The sequence below is a fragment of the Aplysia californica genome, unplaced genomic scaffold (assembly GCF_000002075.1).
Source record: "Aplysia californica isolate F4 #8 unplaced genomic scaffold, AplCal3.0 scaffold00061, whole genome shotgun sequence".
NCBI lineage: Eukaryota > Metazoa > Mollusca > Gastropoda > Aplysiida > Aplysiidae > Aplysia > Aplysia californica.
In genome coordinates, this window is record NW_004797331.1 from 474,645 (window position 1) to 491,139 (window position 16,495).

At 40.6% G+C, this 16,495-nt stretch overlaps 1 protein-coding gene across 1 annotated transcript in view; it reads left to right on the plus strand.

The window, feature by feature from the left end:
- Window positions 1–15,535: 15,535 nt before the first annotated feature.
- Window positions 15,536–16,495, plus strand: part of LOC101860876 (ficolin-1) — a 5,769-nt gene continuing 4,809 nt past the window's right edge. Inside the window, exon 1 of the mRNA XM_005093271.3 lies at window positions 15,536–16,293. Within this exon, the coding sequence (XP_005093328.1) occupies window positions 16,227–16,293 (67 nt within the window). The 5' untranslated portion in view covers window positions 15,536–16,226. The remainder of the gene's footprint in view (window positions 16,294–16,495) is intronic.

The window sequence follows — 16,495 nt, forward strand, 5'->3', positions numbered from 1 at the left end:
TATATATATATGGGTATATGAAGATATTGGTATTATCTTAAAGGTTGTTAATTTGCCTTGCAGTTGGTGAGAAAAATATCCATTTATCTTGAATAGAAGTGAAGATATTTGCGATTGAAGGAGGTGGGGTGGCCTGGTTTCAGAAGTAAAATTAACGAGAAAATGATCGCCAAAGTTTGGTGAATTCTTGAGCTCAAGAGTGTTTGGAAACGTCAAATTTACATTTTTCGTGCCTTTAACCAACGTTTTCTTAATAAAACCCACACATAAGGATGTTTTTGAATGGACATACAATGCGTTGAGCCACCCCACAAAAATTTGGAAGGGGGGATCCAAACTGGCCGAAAAATGCGGACTTCTTCGATTTCATTATTTTGACTAGCGCCTGATTTCACCACGATGCCTCACATATTAAATTTCTATGGATGAATGATAGAATCTGGACATCAATGTTTTATCAACTTTAAAATACACGAGCTTGCTTAGAAAAATAATCTTTTGTTCACTTTTTTTATGAAGGAGAGAAGCGTGGACCCTGCCAGTTGAGTTTGTTGTCTATTCTTACACCCGAATAGTTATAATCTGTGTACACTTGCTCGAAGTTTTCACTTTTAATTAAGATCAAAGCTAAAACACAACATGTTCTACAGATCCAAACACCCGTGAAGCAGATAGGATCCTTTCACATGGTGGCTTCAAGCTTAGAGAGTGAACAACTCAACAGTCAAAGGTTTAGTGTAACAAAAACAACAGCAGTAAAATTCCCAATAGCAACATAAACACTTCAACAATATTAATAACAAATACAGCAGAAACAATAACAACAACGGTTATAACAACTAATTGGCTAAAACAACAATATCAATACAAAAACCACTAGAACAACAAGAACAACAACAATAACAACAACAACAACCGGAACAACCAAAACGCAGTAAATGCAAAATCAACAACATGAATGGAAATAATGAAGTCTTAAAAGAAATACGTTCTCAAAAGAACAGGATGAGTAATTCTATGATGTATCCAACAAACAGGATACACAAAGCTAAATGCATGTGAAAGTCACAAGGGAAAATCAAACATCTTTTTTTGTGTGTGGCTAATGTGAGTTGTCACTTGAGTTGGAAAGTGTTTACACATCTCTTCTGGTGCATTTAAGTGTCCAGGGCTTAGACCTGATGAGTCGCCCAAAATCCGATTAGAAAAATAAGCTATAATATGAAAATGCATCGGCTATCGAGCGTTTCATTTGTCTTTTCTCAAAGTGCCAAAAATTGACATCCATTTATTTTCCTTTGTGCACTCCATGTACGTTGGACATTTCTCGAGAGAAAGAAAAGCTACAATTTTTAGTTCTACATACCAAACTGAAAATCGGTCTGCGAGTGTATTAGAACTGGAACCTAGGACCATCTGGCAAACCGAACTTGACCATGAAGGTCAGCAAGCTACTAACGAAACTATAAGTTCGCCACAGCATAATACAGAAATAATGATACGGAGCTTGTTCGCTATGCTATACGCTGATCATACCTTCCTAGAATGCCTTTTCTGCTTTGTAAAAACCAATCAACAGCAAATAAAATGATTGCCGAAACGAGATATTTATCTCAGATAACCCTAAAAGAAAGTGCATAATTTTATTGGGATAAAAACTCTTGGTTTAAAACCCGCCCCGAAACTTACAGATGGGAAATAACCCCAGGAAATAAAAGTTGCCCTCTTCAATGATGATTACGTCCCATGAGTAACTGGACTCCACTGTATCGCGATTCTTACGAGTCTTTTAAATGGGTTTTTGAGATGGTGGTGTGCTTGGGCCAGAGGTTTCAGTGAAGACGAAAGACAAGAAGTCACGGCCGTTCTAAAATAGACAGTGTCAAGCAACTGTGTATGAGCACAGACGTCAGTATGTGCTTTTTCAATGGAGAGGAGGGTTGTACCCTTTGCTTGCAAGTTCTGTGCATACTGGATAACCCTGTGCCCTCTCTAGGTAACACAAGTGTTTAAAAAAGACAATCCACATAATATTATAGAGTTTCGTTTATCAAGTTTGATAACGAAATTAAGACAGTCTGACTGTTCTCGTTTTTGTTGCTGATATTTCTTTGCTTCTTTGTTTGTTTGTTTTATTTGTTTTCTTTGTTTGTCGATTTGTTTATTTGTTTGTTTGATTGTTCGTTCGTTCGTGTGTTTGTTTGTTTGTTTGTTGGTTGGTTGGTTGGTTTTTTGGCTTTGTTTGTTTGTTTGTGTTTTCACTGTCTTTAGTGATTGTCCAGCATTCACAGCCATACAGAAGGGTTGACCAAACATAGCATTTCAGGACTTTCATTTTGGTGTTCATTGAGATGTTTCTATTTTTCAGGATTTGGCTCATTTTATTGAAACTAGCCTTAGCCATTGCCGTGGGGTAAACCGTTGTAAATCCAACCAACTTGTGTTTCGCACGCTCGTGTGACCTTAAACAGCCTCGACCGCCGCGAAACGCTTGATAAACTACTAAACCATTGCGTTTGCTACTACTTTGGCTGCCTGTTAAAGCCTGTATTTATTGCAGTAAAGTGCAGTAAGTGTTTAAACGATTTGGCACCGCTAGATCTTTCTAATTTACTGCTTGAGTATATTCCATCTCAAAATGTGCCATCCATTAATTAAAAAAACAACAACAAAAAACTCCCAACAACATAAGGTTGTGCTTTGTAATTTAAAAAAAACCAACAACTGGACAGCTGCTCCATCAGTGTGGAATTCCCTACCATTGCAGTTAATAGAAGCGCTTACTTTGACTGCATTTACATCTGGTCTAAAAACACACAATTTTATTTAAATCTTATTTTACTAACTAGTTTCATTCTTCTTACTACAGCAAGTGTGATCAGCAGCCACAGTGATCGCCTTTTTGGGTGTGCGTTCCTCGTCAGATTACAAGTGCAAACGTATTTGAAAGAATGGCGCTTTGAATAGGCCAGTTTGTACGAAACGTTGATTTGAATCTTATTTTATTGTGAAACGCCTCGAGTCACTAGGGAGTGGCCGCTTTAGACATGATCTTTCTTCTTCTTCTTCTTCTTCTTCTTCTTCTTCTTCTTCTTCTTCTTCTTCTTTTTCTTCTTCTTCTTCTTATTATTATCCCCATCATCATCATTATCATTATCATTATTATCAGGGGCGGCTCGTGGGTCTAAAGAGTTGGCGTGCACAATTAACTTACAGCAGGTTGAAGACAGTAAAGGGAATGGTGACTGAAATGTATGCATCATCCTACCTGTTTAAAGAAAATCTATTTGAAGAAGATAAAGTCTACCTTTCGATCTTTTGCTGTAGCAAAGGTGTCCATTATTCTATAGACGAAGTTGAGGATGCTGCCAATGATGTCCTTGTGGATCGACATGAACGCTAGTGCGATTTCAAGGATTTTGCAAACGTCTCTAAATGTTGTGTCGAGTTTGTAGTCCTGCAGAGTTGAATAAAGGCCCTGAATTGTACGACACCGGGTAAACTTAAAAGTTTCGTTGCAATATAATATTCTAAACTGTGTTTATAACTTGATTTTATGCAGAACAGAGTAGCTGTCTGCTATACGATCCAAAAGAACTGTAGGAAACAACTTTTGACAGTCCTGGAATTTGGAGGGGTCGACGATTGATAATGTATTGATTTTATTTTGCTTCACGACGGCCAACAATTATCTGATTAACTATTATGCCACAGGCCCCCTTTGCAGCAATTTCGTTGATGTTTTGATGTCTGCGTCTATTGGAAGCTTGTTCCTCAGTATTCTTACTTGTTGATGGAACACTTATAAATACTGTTTTTAATTTACTCGATGGTTGCCGTAAAAACGTGTCATGAGCTAGTAGGGCTGCTAAGGGCGTTGCACTGCTGTGTTGGAGGAAAACATACACAGCATCAACGTGCGTGAACACTTTGTTTTAAAAAGTGCAAAAAGAAGAGTTAATGTATCGCTCATTAATACTTTCAAGAGACCTCACGTTTCATGGGTGGCATAATCGTCCCAGTGCTCAGCCGGAATTTCTTCAAGACAGAGCTGGATCTCTCATTTCCAAGTGAAGACTGCTAATAAGTCGAGACTGAAAATCCCACCTTGTTTCAGACGGCTGTGAAATATTCCGGTGACAAACGCGTCTGAGAACGTCGATGCGTTTTGTAGAGTTGTCAAAAAATGTCGAAAAGGCTGCAGCGTTAGTGAAAAATATGCTGCAGTCTGTTATGCCCTGAACAAGTGTGATTTAAAACAAGATTCAGCCGGTGCGCATAGCAATGAACAAAGACAGCATAAGGGAAAAATTGGCGCATCTGAGTCTGTACACCAGAGACTCTCCCGCTCATTTCAGCTGCCCATCGTAGGTTTGGGCGATCAGCTTCTCGACGCTGAATGGTTCTAAAGCTTTTTTAAGGATTGAAACGAGCCCTGATGAAGTTCTATCTTTGGCTTCAAAAAGACTTTAGAAACAGCTCTAGTGGTTTTCCGTTCTTAATCTCAGAATGATAAAAAAAACTGTGACAAATGATCTGCATGAGATGCTTCGTCAGCCTGGACAGAAAGAAAGTTGGCAGAGCATAATATTGTGTCTTTATTCAGTTCTTTGTGGTATACTTAGAAAATACAGTCCAGCAGTTTGTTTTGTATTGTTTTGGAAGTGTGTTTTGCGACAGTAACGCTTTGCAGATGATCAAACAGTATCCTGTCAGTGTTAGCGTCTCTGTACAGTAAAACAAGAAATATGCCTCTGTTCCCCGACAAATCGCCTTTTTCATGACCGTGAAGGGCGAGTTCGTGAGTTCCACAGAACAAAATACACTCGATAACCTTACACAATACACTATGTTCTTTCTCGCCCGTTCGTTATAGTGAGACTTTGCAATGAGATGACCAACGTCTAGCTGCCCTGTTAGATCAATGTCTTCTTGTCGGAAAGTGTAGTTATACTTAACGGCATTGTTAACGTGCGCTCTAGATGACTCGTGTCTTTAATTCTTTGTTTCACATGGACAAAATCAGTAAAACTTGTCTTAGTCTTAGACCACTTGGCGTCCTCAGTTCCAAAAAGCAGACAGTAGAAACAGTACAACGAGTGTTTGTCGAGAAGATCCGTAGTAAAAACACTATTGCACCTTTTTGTTGGTTATATTATTTCAGTATCTTTGGGTTGCTGAGGAATTAATTTGTTCACTATCTCCTTGTCATTTTTGGTTCAGAAAACTGAATTTATTAACAAGCAAAAAATCTACTTCATTAATCCTGCATTGGAATTACACATTCAAGTATAAGTAAAACTTTCACCACTACACAATTCCAAGCAAGGCTCTTCTTACACACTCACATAATTACGCCATGTTGACCTCGCTCAAGTTCAGAGTTACAGGGGTGGGGCTAGATCACAAACCTTACTGTATACCCTCCTTGAGCTAGATACTATATTAGGCTATATATTATATAATGGCAAGACAATTGACCAATCACACATCACTGTGAGCACTCTGGTGGATTGCTCCGAAGTTATCATAATGAGGACATTGAATAATGTGTATGCTAACGTGAACTGGTCTAGCTGAGATCGCGTTAGACTGCCTTTATTCTCTATGGGCTTTGATTGGCTGGTGCACAATGAGATTGTGCGGCCTTATTAATATTATGTACTGTAGTCCGGACAACACCAAATGGACAACTTGTCGACCTCATTACACCGAATCTAAGTGGCGAATCTCTGATTTTTTTTTCGCATGCGCTTCTGAATTCTAAAAGACCAGAAAAATCTCGACTTCGTGCATATGCGACAAATATAAAAAGTTGCTGTGTATAATCATCTATACATATAATATTTGTGAAAGTTCGTCACTTTCGTCGCCTAAAACTTCCGAACCACTTAACTTTCAAATTTGAAAAAAAACCCGGTGGTTCAGAATCATTTAAAGGGTGCACAGAGTTATATTAAGGAGCCTGAAGTCACTGTAGTTTAATTTTCAGTGTTTCATTAGTTTCGTTTAGATTTAATCTTGGGGAAGTCCGTCTTCTAAGACGCCATTGTAAACAAGTGAGGTTTCCGTTTACTTGCGCACCTTTGAAATTCTGGAGTGTACAACCACGAAAGCGGAATAGAGAATCAATCTATACATCTATTATTTACAAAGAGTCTACATAACAAGAGGGTCCACTCCTCTCTTTGAATCAATTAAAAAAGTGTCCTCAAAATTCGGTGGCGCCCTCTTCGCAAATGCGCCCTCTTTGCGAACAGAATTACCCTACTTATGCTAAAAAAAATCAAATTGAAACTAACAAGTTTTTGAATAAATAAGAATTCAAATTTCGGAAGAACGCTTTTTTAAAATGGTTACGCTGACAAAAAATCTTTTCCGGGGGAAGGGGTGACTGTTTTCTTCGTTTAATTTGACTTTAGAATGAAAGGCGAGAGGTCATTAAAATAAAAAAAACAACTAAAACTCTGCACTGAACAAACCCGAACATCTGATGAACAGCAGTCGATCTGCGCACGCAAGGAGGTGCTATTCCTATTCTTCTTCTGGAGAAACGAAAGAGAGCTTCAAAACAAACTGCAGCGCCATCTGAAGAAAAAAGTGGACTTCCACGAACACTTTTTTGGCTGAGTGGACCATCTTGTTAAGTACTATCCATGTTATTTATTTGGCAACTTGGAGACACATGTGACACTTTTCTCTCAAGATTTATTGCTCCATTGCAGTAGAGTGTAAATAAAATAGGCCAATGACTTTCAGTTGATGTTAATGCACCGATCATTCATTTCATAGAAAGGGGGCCCAGCTAGTTCGTAATTAGGTGCTCATTAACTCAACACCGCGCACTTTTCATAGCAAGCACAGTACACTGCTAATAACCATAACAATACAAGGTGTCGCTGCAGGGGGCTTAGCCAGAAATTTCTTGGGGGGGGGGGGGGGGGTGTGTGACGCACTTTGGTCAAAACCAAAAACGTGGGTCAACAGAGTGCTAAATTTGAGGCGCTAATAGGCATGTCACTATTTTCGAGCCACCTGAATACGTGATTAGTATTATTGGAAGTATTTTGCGTCTTTAAATTTGTTATTAATTATAATAATTATTATTTATTATCATCATTGTTAGGCCTCTACCTTTATTACCATTATTATCATTTTTGATATTATTGTTGTTGTTATTATTATTATTATTATTATTATTATTATTATTATTATTATTATTATTATTATTATTATTATTATTATTATTGTTGTTGTTGTTGTTGTTGTTGTTGTTGTTGTTATCATTGTTGTTGTTGTTATTATTATTATTATTATTATTATTAGTAGTAGTAGTAGTAGTAGTAGTAGTAGTAGTAGTAGTAGTAGTAGTAGTAGTAGTAGTAGTAGTAGTAGTAGTAGTAGTAGTAGTAGTAGTAGTAGTATCATTTCTGACATGTCAACATTAACTCGGTAGTTAATAGTTTAGTAGTTTTAAGGCAACTTTTTTTTTAGGTTTGTAAATTAATGTAATTCTAGCCATGGTGATAATTGAAAAAGCGACAGCAAATTGAAACGCTTGCGATCTCAAAAACTGTAAAGATAAACTCGTACAAAAAAGTCAAGGAACAACTTTTGTTTTCATGTGTCAAATTTAAACTTCAATATCTCGTAAACCTGTTAAGCTCAGTCAACTAAACTTGACACACGCACTGACGACTAGACACAGTTTGTCTATACAGCAAATCTACCCACACAGCTTCACGGCGATGCTCAGGGCATGCCGAAAGACAGCCAAAAAGCATGAAAAATGGGCGAAATTTCTCTTCCTCAGCAACATTGGCATAGGGACTGGAGGCTAAAACTGAGCTTGGTACGTGCTAAACAGATGTCTTGGCTGTGAATATCGCTCATATGCAACCCTTTATAAGCCAGCTTTTTTCAGCCATGTTTCATTACTACAAGATGGCCCAACGACGTTCGGTGCCTGATGTAGACAGAAAAAGAGCCCTTGCCTGGCACGAAGATGGCTCCACGTTCCGAGTCGTTGCATGTTGACTTGGGGTGTCCCCGTCACTCACGTGGAGGCTGCAAGAATGACGGCGAGCTACCGAAAGGGTTCAGGACTGGCATCAGTCAGGGCGCCATGTTTGACAGACGACAACATCGAACGGTTCGTCGTCAGACAGGCTGTGACGACACAAACCACCACTACAAACCGCATCAGGGGCCAACTACGGGTGACAGACAATGTCCACATGAGCGAGGAGACTGTGAGGAACCGTCTCCGTAGAGCCAGGTTCGCTTCTGGTGTCCCTGCCAGGTGCCCAAGACACACGCCACTCCACAAAGCAGCTCGCTGGGCGTGGTCTGCTCGCCATTCACTGTGAACACAACGTCAGTGGGACCAGGCAGTCTCCTAGGACGAATCCAGATTCAAGCTGCTGCACCCAGACAGGCGAGCCCACGTCTGGAGGCGCCGAGGAGAGCGGTTCCACCCTGACTCATCCAGCAGGTGGCGCCCTACGGTGGAGGGCCCGTTCTGGTAGGGGGGGGGGGGCTTCTCAGCTCACCACAGGACCCCCTTCCCTGTACCACAGGGCAGTTTGAACGCGGCAAGGTACAGGGAAAAAATCCTTCCACCTCTTGTTGTTCCTCTTCTGCAGCAGGTTGGACCCCAGACTGTTCTGCAGAACGACAACGCCACGTCACATCGTGCACGCTTCGCGGGGGACATCCTGTAGCAGCGGGGTGTTACCTTCATGGACTTGCCAGCTTTTAGTAGGGATTTGAACCCAGTAGAAAACATTTGGGATCCCATTGACCGGCAGATAAGGGACAACCACCCTCCTGCACAAAATCTTCAACAACTTTTGGACTACCTCGTCCAGGAGTGGCAGAACATACAGCAACAAGTTCTCCGAAGGCATGTCCTGTCCATGCGTCGACACTGTACCGAGTGTTTGATCAGACGAGGTGGTGACACCCACTATTGATAATGTTCATGAAGAACTATGGCTGTTCAGACTTTTGAAATCCATCCAGTTTGATCTAAACTCATTTTACCTGAAGGAAGAGGCTAGCCGTACTTAAGTACGGCTAGACAGCTGGGCTACCCCTACTTATTCTTAATATGATGGCTAGACTGACCATAAAAAAATAGGCCTACTGAATTGTAAATAAAAATTTTTAGTTTGCAGTAGGCTACCTAAAGTATTTGTATTTGAGACGAAACCAGGTGCCTTAATGACAGTGCACGTATTTTAATTTTAAACCTCCTGTTTTCTAAAGTTAATAGGGCCTAAGATAAGTACGGCTAAACTTCTTGGGTAGCCGTACTTAAGTACGGGTAGACTGGCAGCGCCGGATTCAGACCTAGCTGGCCCCAAGGCACACTTCACTGAGTGGCCTGAAAAAGTTAGATATGGTGTAAAATACCCCCCCCCCCCCCCTCCCAACCCCTTTTACACACACACACGCGCGCGCGCGCGCGCGTGCGCGCGCGTGCGCGCTCGCTTGCTTGCAAATTCAAAACTACACACACATCACACCAATGCGCGGTCTGTCTGTGCGTGTGTCTGTCTGTCAGCCAGTCCAAAGTATGACAGTATGGAACATGGACAACATACCAGTAAGATAATGTAACTAAGGTCTCACAACAAAAACATTATGCATTATTATTTCTTACCTAGATTGCCACTTAGCGTGCTTTTGCAACAGCGAATTCATCAACGACTTTGTTAATGTCAACGTTGTGCAGTAAATCGCTTTCAATTGAAAGACGTGCAAGCATCCATAGCATCTGCTGAGACATGGTTGAATGCTTAACGTCTTTAATGCGTTTCAATTGCGAAAATGAATGTTCGCCAGAGCAATTAGTTGACATTAGAGACAGGTACATCCGCACTGTCTAAATTCCATTGGAAAGTTAGGAGAGAGGTCATGTGGATAGACATTAACAAGTGCTGATATTAAAGCATTGATGTCTTCAGCTGACATTGAATCACACTCTGTTAAAACACCAAACCACTGCACTACTGTTGAATAGGTGTCAATTCGCCTGCATAGGGCACTTTTCAGATGGACCAAGATAACCAAGAATGTATTCACTTTGAATTTCTTCTGACCCGACATTTCATCCATCACACTTGCGGCATCTCCGTTATCTACTGCTCTCCTGTGTACACGTGCTCTCCGACTGTCTGATTTATTTATGCTGCTTCCACATCGGTCACATGCCTTGTCATGGTAATAGTCAACTTTCCTCGACACTCACCTATATATTATGTGTCTAAACTTTTTAACAATCCAATGGCTGGGCTTAGTTCAATAGTTGAACTTTGTAGCAGTTTACTTCAGCAATTGAAACGATGTAAAATGTCATTCCAAAGTTCACACATGAAAGCAACTTCAATAGTGTTCATATAACTTGCAAGTGCGCCAGCTTCGTGCTTCGTGAGACCATTCTGGTCAACATCCTCTGCAATCTCTTGTAAAGCACTTTGGAATTGTTTGTAGCCCCTGAAGACTGTTTCTGTCGCATCAGCCCGGGCAGACCACCGGGTGTCAGATGGGTGTTTTGGGACAAGACATTTAGGATTTTCCTCAGCGTGTTGCAATAAAAAATTCCAATAATGTGTTGATGCAAGAAAAAATGAATACAAGCGCAGCAGGAACTGAAAGAAAGACACATCTTCCACACAGCAATCTACAGCTGATTGACCAACTAAATTTAGATAGTGGCCTGCGCACGGAATATAATTGTCCTTGGACCCAACGATTTCATTACTGGCTCGAAAAGCCAGCCCTCTCTCACAAAGGAAAATGCTTGTCTTAATATAATGTAACAAAATGTTTTTCAGTATTTTCGTTGTTCCATTAAGTTTTGGTGTAACCACTCGTCAACTTGCCCACCAGCAACACTACGTTGACATAAAGTCCAGACTGAGTTTATATGTTTGGGACTTGTTTCATGTGTTTTTAAATAGTTGGTTATATTCTTCCAATCTGTAAACCCCTGACCAGAAAGATGTACGCGGTCTGGCGAAAACAAAAAGCAAGGGAAACAGAAAACACAGGCTTTGGCTGGAGAATATACTAGCCAGTCACGATCAACTACTTCTCCATTTGACAAAATACGTTTGAATGCACTGTTATTTAAATACCGATTCACGCCAGAAAAGTCTCGTTTTGTCTCTGTATAGTCACTGGCCAAATTCCAAAACTGGTTTGCTCCGCGAGTTATGCACATTTCAAGCACATCGTCCGTTATGTCACCTAGATGCCCTACATCATTTGCTATTGTTCCTGAAATATTACCAGTTTCGACTGTTTTAGCATCAGCTAGCTCAGCTTCAGCAGTAGGCTCTTCTTGGTTGCTGTCAATTTGAGATGAAGAAGCTTCACCACCAGCTACCCCAGCTCCAATATTACTAGCAGTAGGCTTTTCTTGGTTGCTTTCGATTTGAGATGAAGAAGCTTCGCTTCTACTTTTCTTTTTAACATGAAAAATTGAAGTCAGTTTCGTTAATTTTTTAAGTTCTTCTCCTTCTTTAATTTTCTTCTCCAACACCTTCGCTCGTTCGTTTTGACATTTCAAGATACTAATCCTAGCAGACACTGAGGATAAGTATGCACAAGAAAAGTACATTATGAAGTAATGTGGTAGCGCCTATGTTATGGCAGTGGTGGTGGTGATGCTGCTGCTGCTTTTGTTGTTGTTGTTGTTGTTTGTTATTGTTGTTGTTTGTTGTTGTTGTTGTTGTTGTTTTGTTTTGTTTTTTGCTGCTGCTGCAATGGTTTCCATTATATTATGTCGATTCTGGTCTCTATCAGCATCCTCAATATTTTATATTATAAGTAAAGTACTAGTTCGTGTACTACTGCTGACTGAGATCAGAATGCGGTCATACTGCATAACCACTGTCAAAATAAAATATATCCAGTTGCAGCCAAAGCTGCAGTTTAAAAGACCTTCTCCCACACATACACACAAACTTTCCTGTCTCTCCCCCCCCCCTCCCCTGCCCCCAATCCCACCAACTCTCACTTTCCCGTTGGGTTTCTTCATTTTCCTGTTAGTATGAAGAAACATTTGTTCACGTAATTTAACATCTAGTTTTACCGACATATGATAGCATTAGTATTGAAAATAACGATTTGGCTCTCTGTTGCTTAGGCTAGCAATATGTAAGTCATAAATCATAACTCACAAGGCATTTATAAAGCGCCCACTCCAGAAGATCTGCACTGAGGCGCTAAAATTTGGATCAATTGAATATTTTCTGGCACAGAAATGTCTTGTCTCAACATTTCCTATTGCTGCAGGCAGTGCGTTCCATAAAGATGGAGCTGAAGCACAGAAAGCCCGATTTCCGATTTTTGTTCTGGCATTTCTAGTTGACAGTCTTAGGTGTTTACCCTGTCTTGTGTTTCTGAAAGATGCTTTCACATTTATGAGTTCTGTGATCTAGGATCGTCCAATTTCGTAGATTGCTTCAAAAGCTAACAGTAGGATATTTAGGTCAACCTCACAAGTAACTGTTGAGTCCCGAGTTCCGGGGAGGGGGAGTTGTGGAGGGGATAGGGTTGAGGCCTAAAAGCGGGGATGCCATTAAAAAACATATAAACACTGCGCTACTAGACTTAGACTAGATTTATCTAGATCTAGGTTTATTCTACGTTTTATATTATTCATTCGGAATCTGGACACTAATTTTGTTAGGTTTCAATTTGCTAAAAAACAAAAAATAGTACAAAAAATAACTTTTTACACGTATAACGTTGGCATCCCTTCCTGTCCCTTCCCTTGCTTAAAACGTCTATGCCTAATAATAGATGTATGAATTATTATACAGATAGCACCTTGATTTTTTTTTATATCGGGGGTTTTGTAAGCACAGTTCACCTTTCACCTCATATGCACTTAGAAAACTGTCGAATTTGGCAGACATTAGGCTAGAAATGTAGCATTCGCAAGCTTTTGACTCCAGCAGGGCCACAACTTTGGAACTTTTACCTGGGCTGCCAGGTATCTGGTGACTTTAGAGGCCAAATGTGTTTGATTTGGAACCCACTGCTAATGATTCAATTTAATTTTAGAAAAAAATGTGGCCTAGAGAGAGGCCAAACAAAATGTCACAGCACTTTCTGAACTAGGCCTGGGACTAAAAACTCAGTCGGACTCTGGCTAGGGCTAGCCTAGGGCTATTCTAGTTGTGGCCTTGCTGACTGTCCTTGCTGCGGCCTGATCAAAACGGGGGAAAACCCGAAAAAATGTGGCCTTGTTGTACCCTGTCTCTGGCCCGTTTGTGGCCTATTTTTTTGAGTGGCCTCAAGGCAATTGCCTTATTTGCCTAATGGTTAATCCGGCACTGGGTAGACAGCCAGGCTAGCCGTACTTAATATTGATGGCTGAATTGTAAATTAAATTTTTAGTTTGCAATGCCTAAAGTATTTGTATTTCAGACAAAACCAAAAGGTGCTTTACTGACTTGCATGTATTTGAACCTGAATAATTACTAGATCTAGATCTAATGAGACCTGTGTACTTAACAGGTTTGAGTCAATAGGGCCAAACCTAGATCTAAGTACGGCTAGACTGGCTGTCTAGCCACTTCGTTACAGGAACTTTTCGTGTTTGTTGAAATCTGAAATTGTATACACTTAATCTAGAGAATCGAAAGCATCTTTTTTGAACAAATGAATAAATTCGTTTAAACTGTTTTTCAGTTATTTTTCTTTGAATTTTTGTTCCTTGGCTTTTTGTGCGAGTTTATTAAGGAAATTTTACTGACTGTATATCACAATAAGTCAATCTAAATAAATCCACTGTCAACCACAAGCCGCTTGACTGAAAACAACTCAGTCTTACAGCACATCAGTATGGGTGGGCCGACTCCGAGAACTTCCGAACTTTCGACTCCGAACATTTTTGGGCGCGAATTCGTCGACTTCGACTCCGAATTCGAATTCAGGTCAAGATAGCAGCCAATCAAATTTGAGGAGAGGCAAGGTCAATTCGGTGGGATTCGTGTCAAGTCAAGTCGTTCTCCCTACATCCGTCGAGTCGAACACGCTGTAGAGAATCCCGACTCCACGGACCAGTGTAGACAAAGGGGGCGGGGAGGGGGGAGGGGGAAGGAGCAGGGAAGAGGTCACAGAGGTCGGGATTGAGGCAGGCAATGTTTTCATTGACATCAGGGGAGGGCACCAGTTTGTTTTGAAAGTTATTTGCCCCTCGTTGACAGTACAGCCGCATTCATGTGCGAGGATAATGGATGCAAACAGGTCATAATAAAAATCAAAGCATAAAATCCCGCAGTCTCGAACTCTAAAGTCAGACCATGCAAATCAAAGCAACAGTCAGCAAGACAGAAGTCTATAAAAAAGAACAGTAATAGATCTAGATCTAGATTTATATCATAATCAACATTTATTATGACAAGATGAAACATACAAGGTTGAAAACAAACATGGAGTAATGCAAAAGAGACGAGAAATGTGACAATGTAAATGTAAGTGCCAGACAGGTCGTAAGAAAATACATGTAGATAGTACAATGAAGAGAAGAAAAGTAGTGAAATGTGTGTGATCGTAGTGAAAGCCAAAGAAAGAAGGAGGCTGGGATAATCACGGGATTTGAATTTGACGTGAAGATGGCTTGCAATTGTGATTGGTGCAATCAGAGACGCAATGCTCGTCCGTCACCGTAGTGCGTAAATTTGACCTTGGCCTCTTAGGGCATAACCACCAGCAGAAGGGATTTGTAACTGCTAGCGAATCAGCGCGTTCTAAAAGCTCATGTGACTTTCATTGAGTCGATGGAATCGTGGGACGGTCCAATTCGAACTCGCTGCTTCCTTCTGAACACAGCGAGGGGAAAATAGAAATAAGACATCGTGTTTTATGATACTTTTCAAACTTATGCATTTTTATTCATTCAAATCTAACTTTTGAGCGTTCAAAAATGTTTCTTGGGTGCAGTTTTGCGTAAAATTATTCACAGTTTTTAACAAATTAAATATGTTTTTGCTCCTCGTGATCTATTTTCCCCTTGGCTGCCCTAGTTCGGGAATTCGTGTTCGGACTCGTCCTCCTGCCCAATGTTCGATCTCCGACTCAGACCCCACGAATTCGCCGAATTCCGAATCTCGACTTGACTTCGCCCATGCTTAAGCACATGCTGTCAGTTTTAAAACAATAGATTTAAAGGGGAAAAAACAACAACAACAAATCCCAACAACTAACACTCAACTACCGTTCTTGTTCTTATTTTTAAAAATCCCCACGCAGACTGTAATTGAATACTAATGCTTATAAAGAAAACACCTCTTTATATTTGTCGCATTTGCACGAAAATCGAGATTAAACATAAAAAAAAATTTATTTCATAGGCACATACAAAATATCAAAATTAACAGGGCAATTCGCCACTCAGTTTCTGTGTAATGAGGTCAACAAGTTGTTCATTTGGTGTTGTCTAGACTATACGAAACTTGCTCTAAACGTCATCGTTGTTTGGGTCAGTCTGTAAAGCATTTTTCGAGTTAGATAACCACAACTGGACATGCTATTTATTACTTGGGTGAAGCACGAAACTTGGTATTATGGTATAGTAAATGTGTGCTACAGATATATTAATGACCGATTAGGCTCTGGCGAGGAACTCGAATGGAAAATTCATTGGATAGTGGATGTTCAAGGTTCTTTTTCTCTCTCTTTGTGGGTATTATGTGCGCATTACATTTTTTGGGCGGCAGTGCACGACCATGATCTATGGGCGAGCTGCCCCTGATTATAATCATCATTATCTTTATTATGACTAAACTAGACGCTGCCATGGCCACCGCTCCTTGCTGTCTGTGCTGGTGCGCACAATGTTGGTCATGAATGACGGAATAAACTTTAATGTTTTCCTTCGTCGCCAGCTCTACCAGGAAAAAATTGTGTCGTATCCGGTTTCTGGCTCATCCCGGACACTGTGCAGTTGTAGGCTTTGTAGGTTGGCCTACAAGCGGATCAACCACAACAAAATCCGGTACTGAATCGAGGCCAAGTTCGCGACCAGGCCAGATATAAGAGCCAGGTTTATGGACGTCGGGCAATACTGCAGCTACAGACAAGCAAAGGGAGGTTGGAACTTGCCACAGACTTACTACAGTGAACAGGTGGAAAACTGGCCACAAGCTTACAGACGACCAAAGACAGGTTGAGATTTTTCACACATTTACAGACGACCGAGTACCATGGCGCCATCCTACAACTTTCTTACACTGATTGGACCACTTTGCCTCATGCTCATTTCTGGAACTGGTGAATATAACTTTTTCCCCTTGTTCGATTTATATACTTTTTTCTCGCAACCCCACCTCATGTCTTCAGCTTTTTCTACCTCATCCTCCTTCTCGCAATGAACCTCTTCTGTGATCTGATCTATCGCCATCTCCTCTTTCCTCCTTCCTCTATTCCACATCCTCTATCCTCCTTCCACTAAGCTCTGATCTATTCCCCTGCC